Here is a 15,512-nt window from a genome sequence, read left to right as displayed (position 1 = left end):
AGGCTTAAGGGTTAGGGTTACAACGGCGGCTTTAGATAGTTACAGGGAGTCAGGGACCAGGGTTTTGTTAAAACTTAAAAACATTAAAAAATTAAAAATAACCTCACAAATCCTGGAGGCATGAGGGTTTGAACCCATGCCTCCAGCTTGTAAAGTTTCATTGAAACCAACTTGGTAACAGGTTCTGTTTTGTTATGATTGTATGACTAAACTATTTATAAATATTCAAAAAAATTATATATATATATATCGGTTCGGTTCGGTTCGGTTCGGTTTCCGAGCCTCAAAAACCGAAACCGAACTGGTCAGATTCGGTTCGGTTCGGTTTGACAATTTCGGTTCGGTTTTTTTTCGGTTCGGTTTTTTTCGGCCTCGGTCCGGTTCGGTTGTCGGTTTTTTTCGGTTTTCGGTTTTTTGAACCCACCCCTAGTTGGAGGAAGAAGGAACATCAACACGGAAGTTGAAAATACAAGTGAAATATATTTTCCGCATTGGATTTACCAGCGTCTTGAACGAGATGAAGAGCTTGGTCTACAGAGTGTTACGAACGAGGAAGACAAAGTAAGAGCGAGGAAGATGATCATAGTGAGCTTGTGGTGCATACAAACTGATCCTTCAAACCGGCCAGCGATGAAGGAAGTGATAGATATGTTGGAAGGGAGTGTTGATTCGTTGCAGATACCACCCAAACCTTACTTGTCTTCTCCTCCAAAATCCCCGGCAGATTCTTCTACTACATTGGTATCAATACAGTAGAAACCCTGTATTTTACTTGAACGAATCTGTGGTTTTTGAGGCAATCTAAATAATCAAGTATGCATTTCACTTTGTTTTGTTTTTTTATTTATTTATATGAATGAATCAACACAGTAGGAGTGATTCACTCCTACTACCCCTCCAGCAATCATATATATATTCAACACAAAATGTGTTAAACATTTGCATTTGTGGCCTAGGCCAGTGGACCAAGGTAGTGTGCCCGTTTCATGCATCTTGCGAAGCCACGTGATTCTATTTTGACAAACAGTGAAGAGAATTGAAGCCGTGTTGAATTTCAGAGTTTTTGCATAACTTTTGAAAATGAGTGGATTGGCGGTACCCCATTACTTGAAAAAACAACTCTATGGTGGTGCTGGATGAATTTCCAAGTGACAAGCATATTGCGTATGATCAACTTAGGCAAAATTATTGATGACCGCCGCCAATATGATTAAAGTAAAATTCCGATTTTAGACCTTAGCTCTTGAAATGAACAAAAAATGTGATGTAACGGACTATGTCTGATTCAAAAGTGATTAGTTGAATCCTAGAAATAGTATTTGATCGCCCAAATCATGTACCCTCTTCCATGCAATCTGGCTGAAATCCAGTATATACGCTTTGAAATAGTATTTCAAGAACAGCATCAGGTTCGGGGGAACCTACAAACAAGTAGACGCTCTCCACAAGTTTCCACAAGATACTTCAACACACCGTAATTTTCCTGCTCCTCGGACATTTTTACTTAATGGCTATCTGTTTTTATCTCATGATCATCCTCTGTTCTGATGGCAGCAATCACATTAGTAACCTTAATCTTCGAAATGCTATAATCACTGCTTAGAAGATAGAAACTTGCATCTGAGAAGACAGCATCCTCAAACGGCTTACCATCTAGCTTATGTTTAAGCCATGATTGAGCTCCGCGGACCCAAAATGCAAGCTCCCGGTGTTGACTATGAACAAGCATGCAAACAAAGTTTTCGACAGAGGGAAGTGCTGAGAGAACCATCATGTGATAAAAATTCCATGTTTTGGGAAGATGAGTTTTCTTTCACTAGAATCAACCAGTCTTGATATGATCCCCAACAGTATCCTCTAATAGCCTGAGGAAGCACCATCTCCCAATCTTGATTCTGTAATATGCTAAGACAAGTCCACAAGTCCTTACATGTCTGTCTCTGTGGCCAGACGCTATGAGCCACGGGACACCATGCCTTTGCCAACAAGAAAGTTCCTGTCCAATAACGTTTCTCCAAGCTCTGCAAACATCATTAACAGAGATACAACCAATCAGAGGCAGCCGCTCAAAGATAATCTCGAGTATACTCTGAGCCAGCTCTTCCCAATCCACGTTCGTAAACTTCTGCTTCTTCCGCCTTCTATTTGCCCTTCAACCCATCAAAGCTCTATGACTCTACAGATAGCAAATAATAGTGTAAATACAACATCAAAAAAGTGTAAAAATTACAGCAACAACATTCAAATTCGATGTATAACAGATGTGGATAGAAGGATTATACATTTTGTGAAGGCAAATAACTCCCTTGCTACCTTGTAACATGTTCAGAATCAAATTAGAAAAAACTTTCTAGATAATCTTTAAATCTTTACAGGTAAATCTCAAAAATTGGGATGCCATTGTTTCACTATAGCGGCAGTGATTGTTCCTCGGAGTCTAGCACTGGATGCAAACAAATAAAATGATTCCCGAACAAATAAAAGCACAGACACAAACAATCAAAACCTCAATTGCAATAACAAAATGATTGCCTGGAGCTAAAATCGTTAGGTCCCAACTCGCAGAGAATGCAAGCCTTTATAAGAGATCTCTGCAAGAAGGATGCTGTATATTATCAACATTTCTCAATTTCTGAGTTAAACCCATAACTTTAGTCCAAAGTAGAAGGGGGAACGACACTGTACAATTTTAGGGTAGATTTTATTTCATTTATGAAATTGCCACTGGGTCTCCCTGCCTCCTGATTTAACGTTATTTGAAAAATTGCCACTGGGCTTCAGAAAAGGGTTTTGGGTCTTTGGGCTGGATGTGGCCTTTCACTCGGGGTCGGGGAGAGAGATGGAAGGGGGACGGAAGGGTTGACGTGTTGGAGGGAGACGTTCGCCGGGATTTAGGGGAGAGGATTTTCGGCGGGGACGTGCGGGTGGGTGTCCTGTGGCTGATGCATCGGTTAGAGGGTTGTTGGAGGGATGGGAGGCCATGCCGCTCTGGGATCGAGATAGAAAGACAGAGGGAGAGGGAGACATAGCGACAGAGAGAGAGGGCGAAGGAGAAGTGGGCATCCTCAATTTCATGAGTGGGACAGGGGGTACAGTCAGAGAAAAGCATGGGGGCCGTCGGGATTTGACGAGTAGGCTGATTTCCAAGGATTTCTCAAACCCTCCTTGCCTCTTCCGTCTCGCAGACCCCGCGAGAACGACGGTCTCGCCGCCGTGTCCCTTCTCTCGTCTTCGTCGTCTTACTCCTCGTTTCTCTGTCTCTAGAATCGATCGATCTATTCGAAAAGGATCGACAGTTTTTTTGGGGGCGAAGATTTGATTGGAAATTTGAATGGTGTAGTGGACGTTGAAGTTGTTTCCCACAATTTTGTTATGAATTCTCAATGTTTCATGAATTCGGGAAATCAATTTTGTTATCTCTTATGCAGTTATGATCGTATGAGTTGGAATTTGGATTTTCACACACACATGTAAACTGAAAACAGAAAATAGATTTTTGTAATTCGAAGTTAGCCGACCCCACAGGATGGGAAAAGGCTTAAGAAGAAGAAGAAGAAGTTAGCTCTAAACTATAGAAGCATGGAAGTTTATGTGGACCTTAGATTGTTTTGAAAAATAATTGATTGATTCAAGAAAGCAAAGAGCTTGGAACCTTAACTGTCTCATTGTAATCCTTCACCAAGTTCTGGTAATTTATGTTCTATTTATTCTGTCATCCGAAACTTAATTGCATTTGGGTGTTTGTGTTTGATGCTATTTTTTGGATGTAGGTAACTAGATTCTTATTCTCTGGGAATTGTATTCATTTGTTCAATCTCAATATTTTACCAATATTCTCACGCTATCCCTTGTTTTTAATCTATAATTTATTTTGTCCAATTCATGAAATTTCCTTCTTTTTTTTTTTTTGACGATTTAAAATAAATAGGAGCAATTTAGTTATCCGGTTTGGAGGGTTTTGATCTAATTGCAGTAGTTATCTGTTATCTGTAGGTTTGTGAAGGTCTGCGAATAACAGTTGATGAAAAAGTTGCAGTTTTGGAAATGACTGTCAGCAATCAAGACGTGAAAAAGAAGGTTCCTCTTTCTTATTTTTGTTTCCAAATTTTTCTTCTTTTCTATTTTGTGGATTAAAAAAAAGGGATCTTTCGGCAAACAGAATGGTGTTTTTTTATCAGATTTTGTTAATTAATTGGATTTTGTGTTTACCCTTTTGTTTCAGTCTTTTATTCATAAAATCTTCACCACAAAGGAGAAAGAAGGAAGCGGCTCTTCAGATTTCTCAGGTGAGTCTCTAATGTGTTTCTTTCTGGTTTCAATTGAATCACTTATCACCATTGTTTTCCGTTGGAGAAAATCTGGAGAGAGAGAGAGAGGATATTCCTTGCAATTGGGGACTCATATTAGAGTTGATGTTATCTTTCTTTTTGGATACACAAGACTGCAGAATAGAATCCCATCTGCTTTTTGAAGGATGTGATTTACTTTTCTTTTTTTGAATGGATTTGTTCTTTAACTGTTTGCAAAGATAGGGACATTGGTCCAACCATATAAGACATTTGGGGTCTAAAAATGGCGTTTTTCGTAAGAAAGATTGTAAACACGAAAAATTCCTGAAACAAGAAACAAGAATATGTGTACAAAATAATATTTTTGTGTTTAATGATTTTGGGGTTACGATCTCTCGAATTTTTGGTCCTCTGATTCGATCTCCGTAAGATAGATTTGTTGATCCAAGGGCCGTCGAGGCTTGATCTTGGATGAACAGTTGTAAGTTTCTTCAAGGGCCTTCGTGGCTTTGATCTTGAAGGTTGATGGAAGTTTCTTCAAGGGCCTTCGGGGCTTGATCTTGAAGGTTGATGGATGAGCGGATCTTCAAGGGCTTTTGGGCTTGATCTTGAAGAACGGTTGGTTTTCTTCAAGGGCCGTCGAGGCTTGATCTTGAATGAACAGTTGGTTTTCTTCGAGGGCTTTTGGGCTTGATCTTGAAGAATAGATGTGTGGATTTGTTTGTTGATCCAAATGGCCGTTGGGGCTTGATCTTAGGATGAACGGATGATGAACGATGAACATTTTCTTCAAGGGCCGTCGGGGCTTGATCTTGAGTTGGTGGAAGTTCTTCAAGGGCCGTTGGGGCTTGATCTTGAAGGAGGATTTGAAGAACGAAAAGTGCTTTCTTGATCTTTCGGGATTTTCTTGAGAGCTTTAGAACTTTAAGGCTTCAAGGTTTTGGTGTGTTGTGGATGAGTTGTTGATCCAAAGGGCCGTCGGGGCTTGATCTAAGGATGAACAGTTGATGAATGGATCTTCAAGGATCTTCAAGGGCTTTTGTGGGCTTGATCTTGAAGAATAGATGTGTGGATTTGTTTGTGTTGTTGATCCAAAGGGCCGTTGGGGCTTGATCTTAGGATGAACGATGAACACTTTCTTCAAGGGCTGTCGGGGCTTGATCTTGAGTTGGTGGAAGTTTTTCAAGGGCCGTCGGGGCTTGATCTTGAAGGAGGATTTGACGAAGAATGAAGAGTGCTTTCTCCATTCTTCGGGATTCTTGGGAATTTGGGGGTTGGATGCTTGAGAGCTTTAGAGTTTCAAAGCTTCAAGGATTTTGGATGTGTGGGGAGTATTCTCTTCCATTTTGGGAGTAGAGAAATGTATTTGTGAATTGGTGTCTATTCCTCTTGATGGAGAAGCCTATTTATAGGCTTTGAGAGTGAATCACCACCATTCATTTTTTTGGTGAAGTGAGTGGAGGTTGTAGGTGAAGTAAGTGGATGTTGTAGGTGAAGTAAGTGTGTGAGGTTGGTGAAGTAAATAAATGTTGTAATTTTAATACATTGGTTAACATTTATTTTACTGAAATTTCGATGTCTACAAAGATATTGATGGCTACAGAGAGAGAGAGAGCACAACGACCTCTTGCTGAAAAACCGTGAATTTGGTCCCAATTCGAGGGAAATTTTAAGCCCAAAAAAGCCTTGGTTTCCTGGTGAGTTCTCCGGCTGATTTGGAGTAGGTAATTTTGTGATTTGCAGTTTATTTTGAGAAATGATTGATAGGTTTGCAGTTCATTTACCATTTCTAGAATTTTGCAATTTATTTTGGGGGTTACACCCAAATTGAGAAAGCACAAATGAATGCAAAGGCTCGAGGATGTATGACAACTTGGATATGATAGGGTACAAGCAGTGACATTTCTGCAAATTTATTATTATTATTATTATTTTCATTTTAGGGGTTTTTTAACTGTTTGGTTTTTGGGTTTTGTCTAATTTTTGTGGTCTGCTTTATAGATTGTTCTCTTTGGAAACCTTTCAAATATGCACGTCAAATCACATATCACGATCATCATCAGTACACAAGCCAAATCATGTTTAATAAACATAGGTCTGTGGCTAAATATATAATCACATTTCAATAGAAATTTCATTTATAACCCAAAGCATATTCACATATGACATTAATATAAGAAATCAAGGCAATAATTGTATCACATATATTCAAGTCACTCCCAAACCAAAGTGGTCCCACTAGACTTCACTTAGTATTCCGTGGTATTAGATTTAGAATTTAAAACGTTTCGAGACATGTTGACCAAAAGTCAACTCTCGGTCAATGGTAAGGTCTACAACCCTACGTAATTTGATCCGGAAGATCCGTACATCAAATTTCCGATCCATCAGTTCCAACTATCCTCAAATATTAGGTTCTATAATGTATCAAACTTTGGTGACGATCCAACGGTCGGATCATCGATTCCTACAATAATCAAGTAGCGTATCAGAATGAAACTAGGCTCGCAATAATCAAACCACATCATACGTATATCAAATCTGAGATCAAGATATCAATTTAGTGTAAAATAGCATCGGCGGCCTACTGGCCACGCGCCACCACACGTGCCGCTGTGGGTAGCAGTCGACCGCCTCAACTCGCCAGAAAATTCAACTATTTTTAAAAATCACCAAATTTTACAGGCAAGTATATCTCAGTTAGGGGAGTAATTTTCATACCCGTGACCAAGTCCAATTCTGCCGGGAAGTGTCTCAATTTCATCCAAACCCGCTGAGACCCTAGAAATGGGTGTTCCTCGATTCATCGCCAAAACGAACTCCGACACCTCATCCAATGTTAAGCCTTGCTTCAGGGGTTGAGGGGAGTCTATTGGTAGTGATGATCGACGGTAATCATTGTTGGAATCACCTTACAATGAGAAAACTCGCCGGAAAACCCTCGGCACTTTATGGCTTCGACCTAGAAAAATGGAAAGGAAAAAATGGAATCTAACACTACAGGAATGTAGGACTCGTCAAGAGCTTTTCATGGACACCAAGATCACCCAAAACAGAAGTCGAATGAAGAAGATATGGCGGGGTCAAATATGGTGGTTCGCAGGTGAAAATTGACCCATTTTGGGTCTCTCCTCTCCCCTCCTTTCCCCCTTTTTCTGATTGGGCTGTTCCCCACAAATTTTCTCTCCCGCCTCTCTCCTTTCTCCCCTCTCCCCTTGGTGATCGGTCAGTTCCCCTTAACTCGCATAAATATGATTGGCCTCCTTCCTACAAGATGGGAGTTTAACATAAATTTAAAATCTATAGTTTAGTAACACAACTTCAAATGTCCGTATTTATATTGTATAATCCAGACTAACAAACGGTTTTCACCTATACGCTCATAGTTTCAAGATCTATTCGAGTACGTTATTTGCGACCTCGAAAGGTCAACGAATTTTAGATAATTACTTTCCAAACTTCAAACTTTGTAACTAATTTAATTAAATCTAAATCCAAATAAATTAATAAAATTTCTCGAAAAATAATATAAAATCTCAATAATATAAATACGTAGATTATAACGGTGAAATCAAGAAACGGGATTTCACAGTAAATATAGGATTACTCCCTGCAATTAAGAAAACTTGTTATCCCTCCGTAAAATGTTGTCCAAAAAGTGGCTCTCCATGTAATTTTACATTTTATATACTGGCATTTTCTTTACATCTGTGCAATGATAAAGAAAATTAAAATATTTTGTCCTTTTGGTGGTACCTTTCATTGATTCCATCATCCTGACTAGTTGGCTTTGCTACGTAGCTTCTGAAGTTTGACTCCGTCCTCCCTTGACTTTGGTACATATTTTCCATACCAGAAATAATATTAAACTTGTACGTGGCTTCTTCGGATTGGCCGGTGTACAAGAAATTAAAATATCATTTTTTGGTCGAAATTCAAATATGAATGACGGAAAATGAGAAAAGAAACATTGCAGAAAAAGAGAGGCTACTGTTTCCTATCTTTGAATATTTCAGAGGGACTACATTTCAAGATTTGGAAGTTGGAACAAATAATGTATTAAAACGAAACAAGAGACCTGACTCTTATTCCTTTTACTAGTTTACCCATTTCATTTGATGCTCCAATCTCTTTGCTGAGCCTTTTCCTCCAACTTCCATAATGCATTCCTTTCTCCTCCAATCACTGTTTCCATATCTTTTGATCGCTTCCCTTTTTTGGATTAATTCAAAAACTGCAGCAGGGCTGTCAATTGTGGTGACGTCGGAGACATCTCCTACCCTTTGTATATTAAAACAAAACAAGAAACCTGACTCTTATTCCTTGTACTACTTCCCCCATTTCATTTGACTCTCCAGTCTCTTTGCTGAGCTTTTTCCTCCAACATCCATCATGCATTCCTTTCTGCTCCAATCGTTGTTTCCATTTCTTTTGATCGCTTCCTTCCTTTCGATCAACGTCGAGTTAAGTCTATGCCAGGATGATGCACAATTCACAAACTGCAGCAGCTCTATCAATTGTGGTGGCGTCGGAAACATATCCTACCCCTTTTATGGGGTAAACAGAGCTACCTACTGTGGTCAGCCAGGGTACGAGGTCCAATGTCTAAACAACGTCCCTGTGATCAACATGACCGGTCTGAGCTTTAGAATTCTTGAAATGAATTCGACCACTGCTCCTCGGACTGTTTCGGTTGCTAGGCTGGATTACTGGAGTACTATCTGTCCGCTGACTTTCGTCAACACCACCCTCAACTTCTCTCTGTTTAATTATGCCTCTGGTTATACAAACATGACATTTTACTACCTATGCGATATCACCTACACAGGGCTTCCTCGCGAGCAGTGCAACATAAACAAGACAGTGAGCCCTGTTTTCTATGGGACACGTTCGATGGTTGAGCAGACATCTTCTGTCAGCTGTACTGATGAGGTTATTGTTCCGGTTTATACAGCAGCTGCTCAGGCTATAGAGGCCAGTCAAACAACCATCGGCGATGCTGTAAAAGGGGGCTTCCCATTGGAATTGGAGATTGACAGCAATCAATGTAACAAATGTGAGGAATCAGGAGGACAGTGTGGGCTTAACAATACTATTAATTCTGGATTCAGTTGCTTTTGCCCAGATCAAGCCTATGCATCCATATGTAATGGAACTAGTAATTCAAGTCAAAACGGAGGTATGTCTGTCACTTGTCGTTCTCATATAAATTACACATTTGGAACTCCTAGCTTGCTTTTAGTTCTAGATGATTCGTCGAAAAATGTGAGCTATCTGGTCCCATGCTAAAATTTGGAAGCAGAGGGAAGGAATCTAGTATAGTGAAAGCCAACTGTTAGCAAAAGAGCAGACAATTAATGGATTAGTTTGGTATCCATGTTGGATTAAATTTTTTAGGTTTCTGAAACCAATTATTACTAAATAATGTAGTTACCTTAATCATTTTCAAAAACTATGAATTATTTTCCGAATTGAATACCAAATAACTCCTTATATTTCTCGCAAATGCCGCCGCAGCCAACCTAAAACCCTTAAAGATTGTTCATGATTTGATCAGCTTGTGTGTTGACGAATAAGATATATATATATATATATATATGTCTGTGTGTGTGTGTGTGTGTGTGTGTGTGTGTGTGTGTTGAGTTATAGTTCTTGCCACTTGCAATCATCTCATAAGATAGATTATTTGGATGGTTAGACTTTGTGCTGATATAAGAGAGAGAAACTGCTCTCTCCCATCAAGTAGCAACGGTAATATTCCCTCACATCTTTTGCGTGAGCTGATGAATGAATCACCATCGCGTTTGCTTCTCAGATTGTCTTTGCAATTTTTTTTCCATTCCCAGAATTCCAAAACTCAACCTCTTAACAGTTTTAGCCTTTGTTTGGTGCTTTTCTAGTCAACCCTTTTTGTTGCTCATCTCACATTGCAAAATTTTTCTTTTAAATTCCAGTTTTACATATTACAAGTAGTGAAATAAATGTTTCTGCATACATGTTAAACAGTGTATTTTTGTCGAAACATACACATAACCTACCATACAACTATACCCATTCCCCGACAACGTGTCAGCCCTTGTTGACTTTGATGATTGTAATATAAGTGCAGAGCGATTTAGGTATACAAATCCAAGATTAAGCCAATTTTTCTATTAAGGTGGCTGATCTGTTGGCTATGCAAAGTTGACCATAGAAATAGTAACAAACTTGGCCACCAAAACTTTCCATTAGCTATAAGCACTAGTCATTAAATTAACGTTCCAAATGAAACTATCATCTCTTTTTTCTTCGACTTTGAATCGTACTCGCTCTCTCGCGCCATGGAAATACATCACTATGCCTTCCAAAACATCTCTTGGCTCCTTGTGATCTCAAGTACCATATGCCTTTTTCATGTCTGAAAATCTTCGGCTGTGAATGACAATCGATACTTCAACTGCAGCGCATCGTTTTAATGAGCAAATTTTCGGAAGGATGGTGGGTGGAGGAATGAGGGTGTAATGGGGAAGTAATCTATATGGAATTGATTGGGTGGAGGAATGATCATTTTAATGAGCAAATTTCAGTTCCATTGTTATGTTTTTTTATTGCTTGTTCTGTTTTCCAATTAGGGTTTAGGGGTGGGCGCAGGGGACACCTCCCCAAGATTAAGAGTTGCTTCTCTTCTTTGCTTCTCTTCTTTACTGTTTTCCAATTGAGATTGAATTTGGAATTTTTATTTGCTTCTCTTCTTTACTGGCATGCAATTAATCAGTTGACATAAATTGGAAATTTTATTTGCTTCTCTTCTTTACTGGCATGCAATTAATCAGTTTTAAGTTAGGAGTCTAAACTTTATGTTGGTGGGACATGAACAATTTCACTTGTTTTGAGCAGATTGGCGTTTATTGTTTTTTCTTTTAAACTCTTCCAGTTTAAGAAGATTGGATCTTGTGTGATTTAGCTAACTGCAGTTTTCTTTACAATTCAAGGTGCAGGAGATAAGCAGTTGAAATTGAAGCTAGGACTAGGTAAGATTGATATCTCTGCATTTAAATATCTAATTGATATGGATACTCATCTAGGACAAGCTTTAGAACCAAAGGACGGAAATCAATCATTCTCCAATCCCTCTGGATTAATTTTCTAAGAATCACGGAATGAGCAAGTGTTTAAACACACTAGCAAAGTCCATTGATTGCTCTGCATAACATACCTCCAATCAAATTTAACTCTCCTTTAACAGTTGGTGCAGCTTTTGTTGTCGTCGTTCTAGTTGTTGTCTGCTGTTTCTTTTGGAACAAGCGTATCCAAAAACATCAAATTGTTGAGGCCCTTCTAAAGAGCCATGGGCCGCTTCAAGTTCAAAGGCATAGCTATTCGGAGGTCAAGAAAATGACCAACTCCTTCAAAGAAAAATTAGGACAAGGAGGCTATGGTGCTGTTTACAAAGGAAAGTTAAAGGACGGCCGTCTTGTAGCAGTGAAGGTCTTGACCAAACTTAAAGGAGATGGAGAAGAATTTATCAATGAAGTGGCAGCCATTAGTCGAACTTCCCATGTCAACATCGTCTCCTTGTTGGGCTACTGTTTTGAGTGTTCGAAGAGGGCTCTGATCTATGAATTCATGCCTAATGGATCGCTCGAGAAGTTCATATTTAATGCAAGTAATCCCAAGAATGATCATCATCACTTGGGATGGGAAACTCTGGATCAAATTTCACTCGGTATTGCTCGAGGATTGGAGTACTTACATCGTGGTTGCAACACAAGAATTTTGCATTTTGACATCAAGCCTCACAACATTCTTCTCAATGAAAAGTTTACCCCAAAAATTTCGGATTTTGGCCTTGCCAAAATATGCAACAGGAACGAGAGCATTGTGTCGATGTTGGAAGCTAGAGGTACAATAGGATACATTGCTCCAGAACTATTTTCTAGAAACTTTGGAAAGGTCTCGCACAAGTCTGATGTTTACAGCTACGGAATGATGCTTTCGGAGATGGTTGGAGGAAGAAGGAACATCGACACGGAAGTTGAAAATACAAGTGAAATATATTTTCCGCATTGGATTTACCAGCGTCTTGAACGAGATGAAGAGCTTGGTCTACAGAGTGTTACGAATGAGGAAGACAAAGTAAGAGCGAGGAAGATGATCATAGTGAGCTTGTGGTGCATACAAACTGATCCTTCAAACCGGCCAGCGATGAAGGAAGTGATAGAGATGTTGGAAGGGAGTGTTGATTCGTTGCAGATACCACCCAAGCCTTACTTGTCTTCTCCTCCAAAATCCCCGGCAGATTCTTCTACTACATTGGTATCAATACAGTAGAAACCCTGTATTTTACTTGAACAAATCTGTGGTTTTTGAGGCAATCTAAATAATCAAGTATGCATTTGATTTTTGTTTTGTTTTTTTTCTTCTATATATGAATGAATCAACACAGTAGGAGTGACTCACTCCTACTACCCCTCCAGCAATCAAATATATATTCAACACAAAATGTGTGAAACATTTGCATTTGTGGCCCAGACCAATGGACCAAGGTAGTGTGCCCGCTTCATGCATCTTGCGACGCCACGTGATTTTATTATGACAAACAGTGAAGAGAATTGAAGCCGTGTTGAATTTCAGGGTTTTTGCATAACCTTTGAAAATGAGTGGATTGGCGGTACCCCATTACTTGAAAAAACAACTCTATGGTGGTGCTGGATGAATTTCCAAGCGACAAGCATATTGCATATGAATTTCCAAGCGACAAGCATCTATTGGATAAATCAAACCGAAAGAAACAAATAAGATTTAACATGAGTATGTGAGAAATTAGAAATGGTGTGTGTTTCCTTGTTTATCACTTCCCTTCCCTCTATACTTGTAGATGAAATTTTTTTGAATAGTGAGTTTGGTATCAAATTATAAGTGACCTATTATGTACCTTAACCCAAATTCGCAGCTCCAAATATCTTCGTATAAACACTAAAAGATGCAAGTGATGATTTGCCTTGGCAACTTAAGTTTTTTTTTTTTTTTTCCTAATGTACTATATTCTGAGTTCAAGTATTTTTCTTTCTTGGTGTAAATTAATTTAAAATATTGCAGGTAATAAAAATAAATAAATAGAAAGATAAATAGTCAACAAAACATCAAGTACTCATAATTTGTCCCATCCCTTTCTTTTTGTTTTGGGTGAACTTCCTTTCTTTGAATAAGCTTTGTCCTATAACGTCACTAGCTCCTTTCCTCTCTCTCTAGTTCCTTCCTTTTACCTAGTGTCACTCCAACTCCTACTCCAACCACAACCTACTTTATTCATTTCATTTCTACCAAAATATGAATTCCTGGCTTTTCTTCTCATCCCATTTCGCCTTCTTTGTTTTCATCAACTTTCCTTTGTCCTCAAGCTTTGATTCGTACACAAATTATAGTAACGCGTTTCACTGTGGAGACATCACACAAGTGGGATTTCCCTTTTGGGGAGATGGAAGGCCGGAGAGTTGCGGCTATCCGGAACTGAAGCTAACATGCTCGAACGATGTTACCGCCATTGAGATTATGGGGAATCGAGGAAGAGTATACTGTGGATATGGGTTGCAAGAGAAGTGGAGAGGAAAGTATCTTTGTTCCAGTGCACGACATGCTTCTTGATCTCTTCAGGTATTCCACCCCGCCTATTTCTCTTTGCACACATCGAAGAAAACAGAGAGTCACAGTGTTTCAATGAAGCTGAAGAGTTTGGAAAACATCTCAGTATCTTCTTCTCATCCCAATCTCCGCCCTTGGATCTCATCGACAACCCAATTCCCTCCAGCAAGTCCCGCAAATTCACAAAAAAAAAAAAAAAAAAAAAAAAAAATTCAAATGAAAATGCATTTCTAAATCCAAAATCACAAAAAGGAAATTTCAACATAAAACCCATTTCTAAATCCAAAATCACAAAACCCCCATATTTGAACTAAAGAAAACCCCAAATTAATTTAAGTTTTTTTTTCGTTCATATACAAAATTGAGCATAATAAAAACTGAACCAAAAGTCTTAATTGCTTACCGACGTGAAGAGTATTTCAGAAAACAGCGCCGTTGAAGGCCGGTGCGACGCCCAGGCTTGACCAGGAATTAGTCGACTCGCTGGACTTGGGTGCCCCAGGGCTCACTCCACTTATTTGCTTGGAGCTAAAAAACAGAACCAACACAAACACGCATATAAAATTCATGAAATTTGTTTCTACTAATGTGTAATTCCGATTTGAGTTCCAATTCACAGGAAAAAAATTTAGCCATATGTAAAAAGAAAAGAAATAAAGTGTGAAGAAGATGATTTCATCAGAGAGCTTACCTCTGCAGTTGTTGCCGACTTGAACAAATCAAGCATCTGTAGCAGCCTTCAGAAAGAGATTTGACAGAAGTGAGATAAACACCAAAGAAGTCAATCGCTGAGAAAACATCAAAAACCAAAATCAGATTCCAAAAATCCATAAAATTAAAAGAATTAAAATATGGGTTTTATTAATCGGGTAGTGAATCACTAAAATACCATGAATGATGCTGATAACTAAATCAAACAACAGTAAAACTATACACTGATTGAAATTCATGATTTTAGATTTAAAGTTGTATATTTTTTGTTTTTTTAATAGTTTCTGCTAGCAATAACATAAAAGATTCTAAAAGGAAATGTATTGTTTTCCAACTTCTTTCCATTATGTTAATAGCCAATCCAATTTTACCTGTTACCGACACAAGATGGGTTCAAAAGAGGTTGATAAAACTATACACTGATTGCTGCTACAAGTCATCTGTGACGCCCAATATGAAGCTGCTTAAGAAACTCTATGAGCAGGAGGTAAGGCTAGAGGAAAATCGAGTGATAAACTCATACTTTTGTCTTTCGGGTTTCAGATGATGATGTTAATGTGTCTGATTGTGGACTGCAAGACTTTTCATTAATGCCATTGTTGGATGCCCTGCATGCCGATAAAACATTTGCATTGCTAGACCTTTCTCACAATGAGTTAGGTAATACTAACAGCATGTGATTTCTAGCCTACGCTTATTTAGATTCAAAAGTGTTGCTTCTGGACTAGAAAGTATTTAGCAGCCTTTTCTTTCATTTACTAAAACATTTTCCCAGGAATTGTGGGCAGTATTAACTGTTTATTGGCCTCATTGTTTCCCAGGAAATGGTACAATGAACAAACTGCAACAAGTAATCACTTCATCATGCCAAAAATCTGCTGGATTGACGTT

General features: G+C 38.7%; 1 protein-coding gene and 2 long non-coding RNA genes across 4 annotated transcripts in view; 2 read left to right on the top strand and 1 right to left on the bottom strand.

Annotated features, from left to right (window-relative positions):
- Positions 1–15,512, top strand: part of LOC103936622 (G-type lectin S-receptor-like serine/threonine-protein kinase At1g61500) — an 81,121-nt gene that overhangs the window by 7,895 nt on the left and 57,714 nt on the right. The window contains exon 2 of one of the 2 annotated variants that reach the window (XM_048584007.1): positions 8,826–9,468. The exons of the other annotated variant lie outside the window; for it this stretch is intronic. Coding sequence (XP_048439964.1) covers positions 8,826–9,468 — 643 coding nt within the window. The remainder of the gene's footprint in view (positions 1–8,825; positions 9,469–15,512) is intronic. 2 annotated transcript variants of the gene reach the window in all.
- On the top strand, positions 3,562–4,434 carry LOC103938315. Its single transcript, XR_007258315.1, has 3 exons — positions 3,562–3,688; positions 3,994–4,077; positions 4,223–4,434. It is a non-coding gene; the product is annotated as an uncharacterized LOC103938315 (long non-coding RNA).
- Positions 13,378–15,150, bottom strand: LOC125477127. The gene is made up of 2 exons (XR_007258318.1): positions 14,602–15,150; positions 13,378–14,438 (listed from the first exon to the last, which is right to left on the bottom strand). It is a non-coding gene; the product is annotated as an uncharacterized LOC125477127 (long non-coding RNA).

The sequence above is a fragment of a genome, unplaced genomic scaffold (genome assembly GCF_019419815.1).
Source record: "Pyrus x bretschneideri cultivar Hongxiangsu unplaced genomic scaffold, Pyrus_bretschneideri_v1 Contig20, whole genome shotgun sequence".
NCBI lineage: Eukaryota > Viridiplantae > Streptophyta > Magnoliopsida > Rosales > Rosaceae > Pyrus > Pyrus x bretschneideri.
Note: the sequence above shows the minus strand (reverse complement) of the source record. Positions and strands in the feature narration are given on the sequence as shown.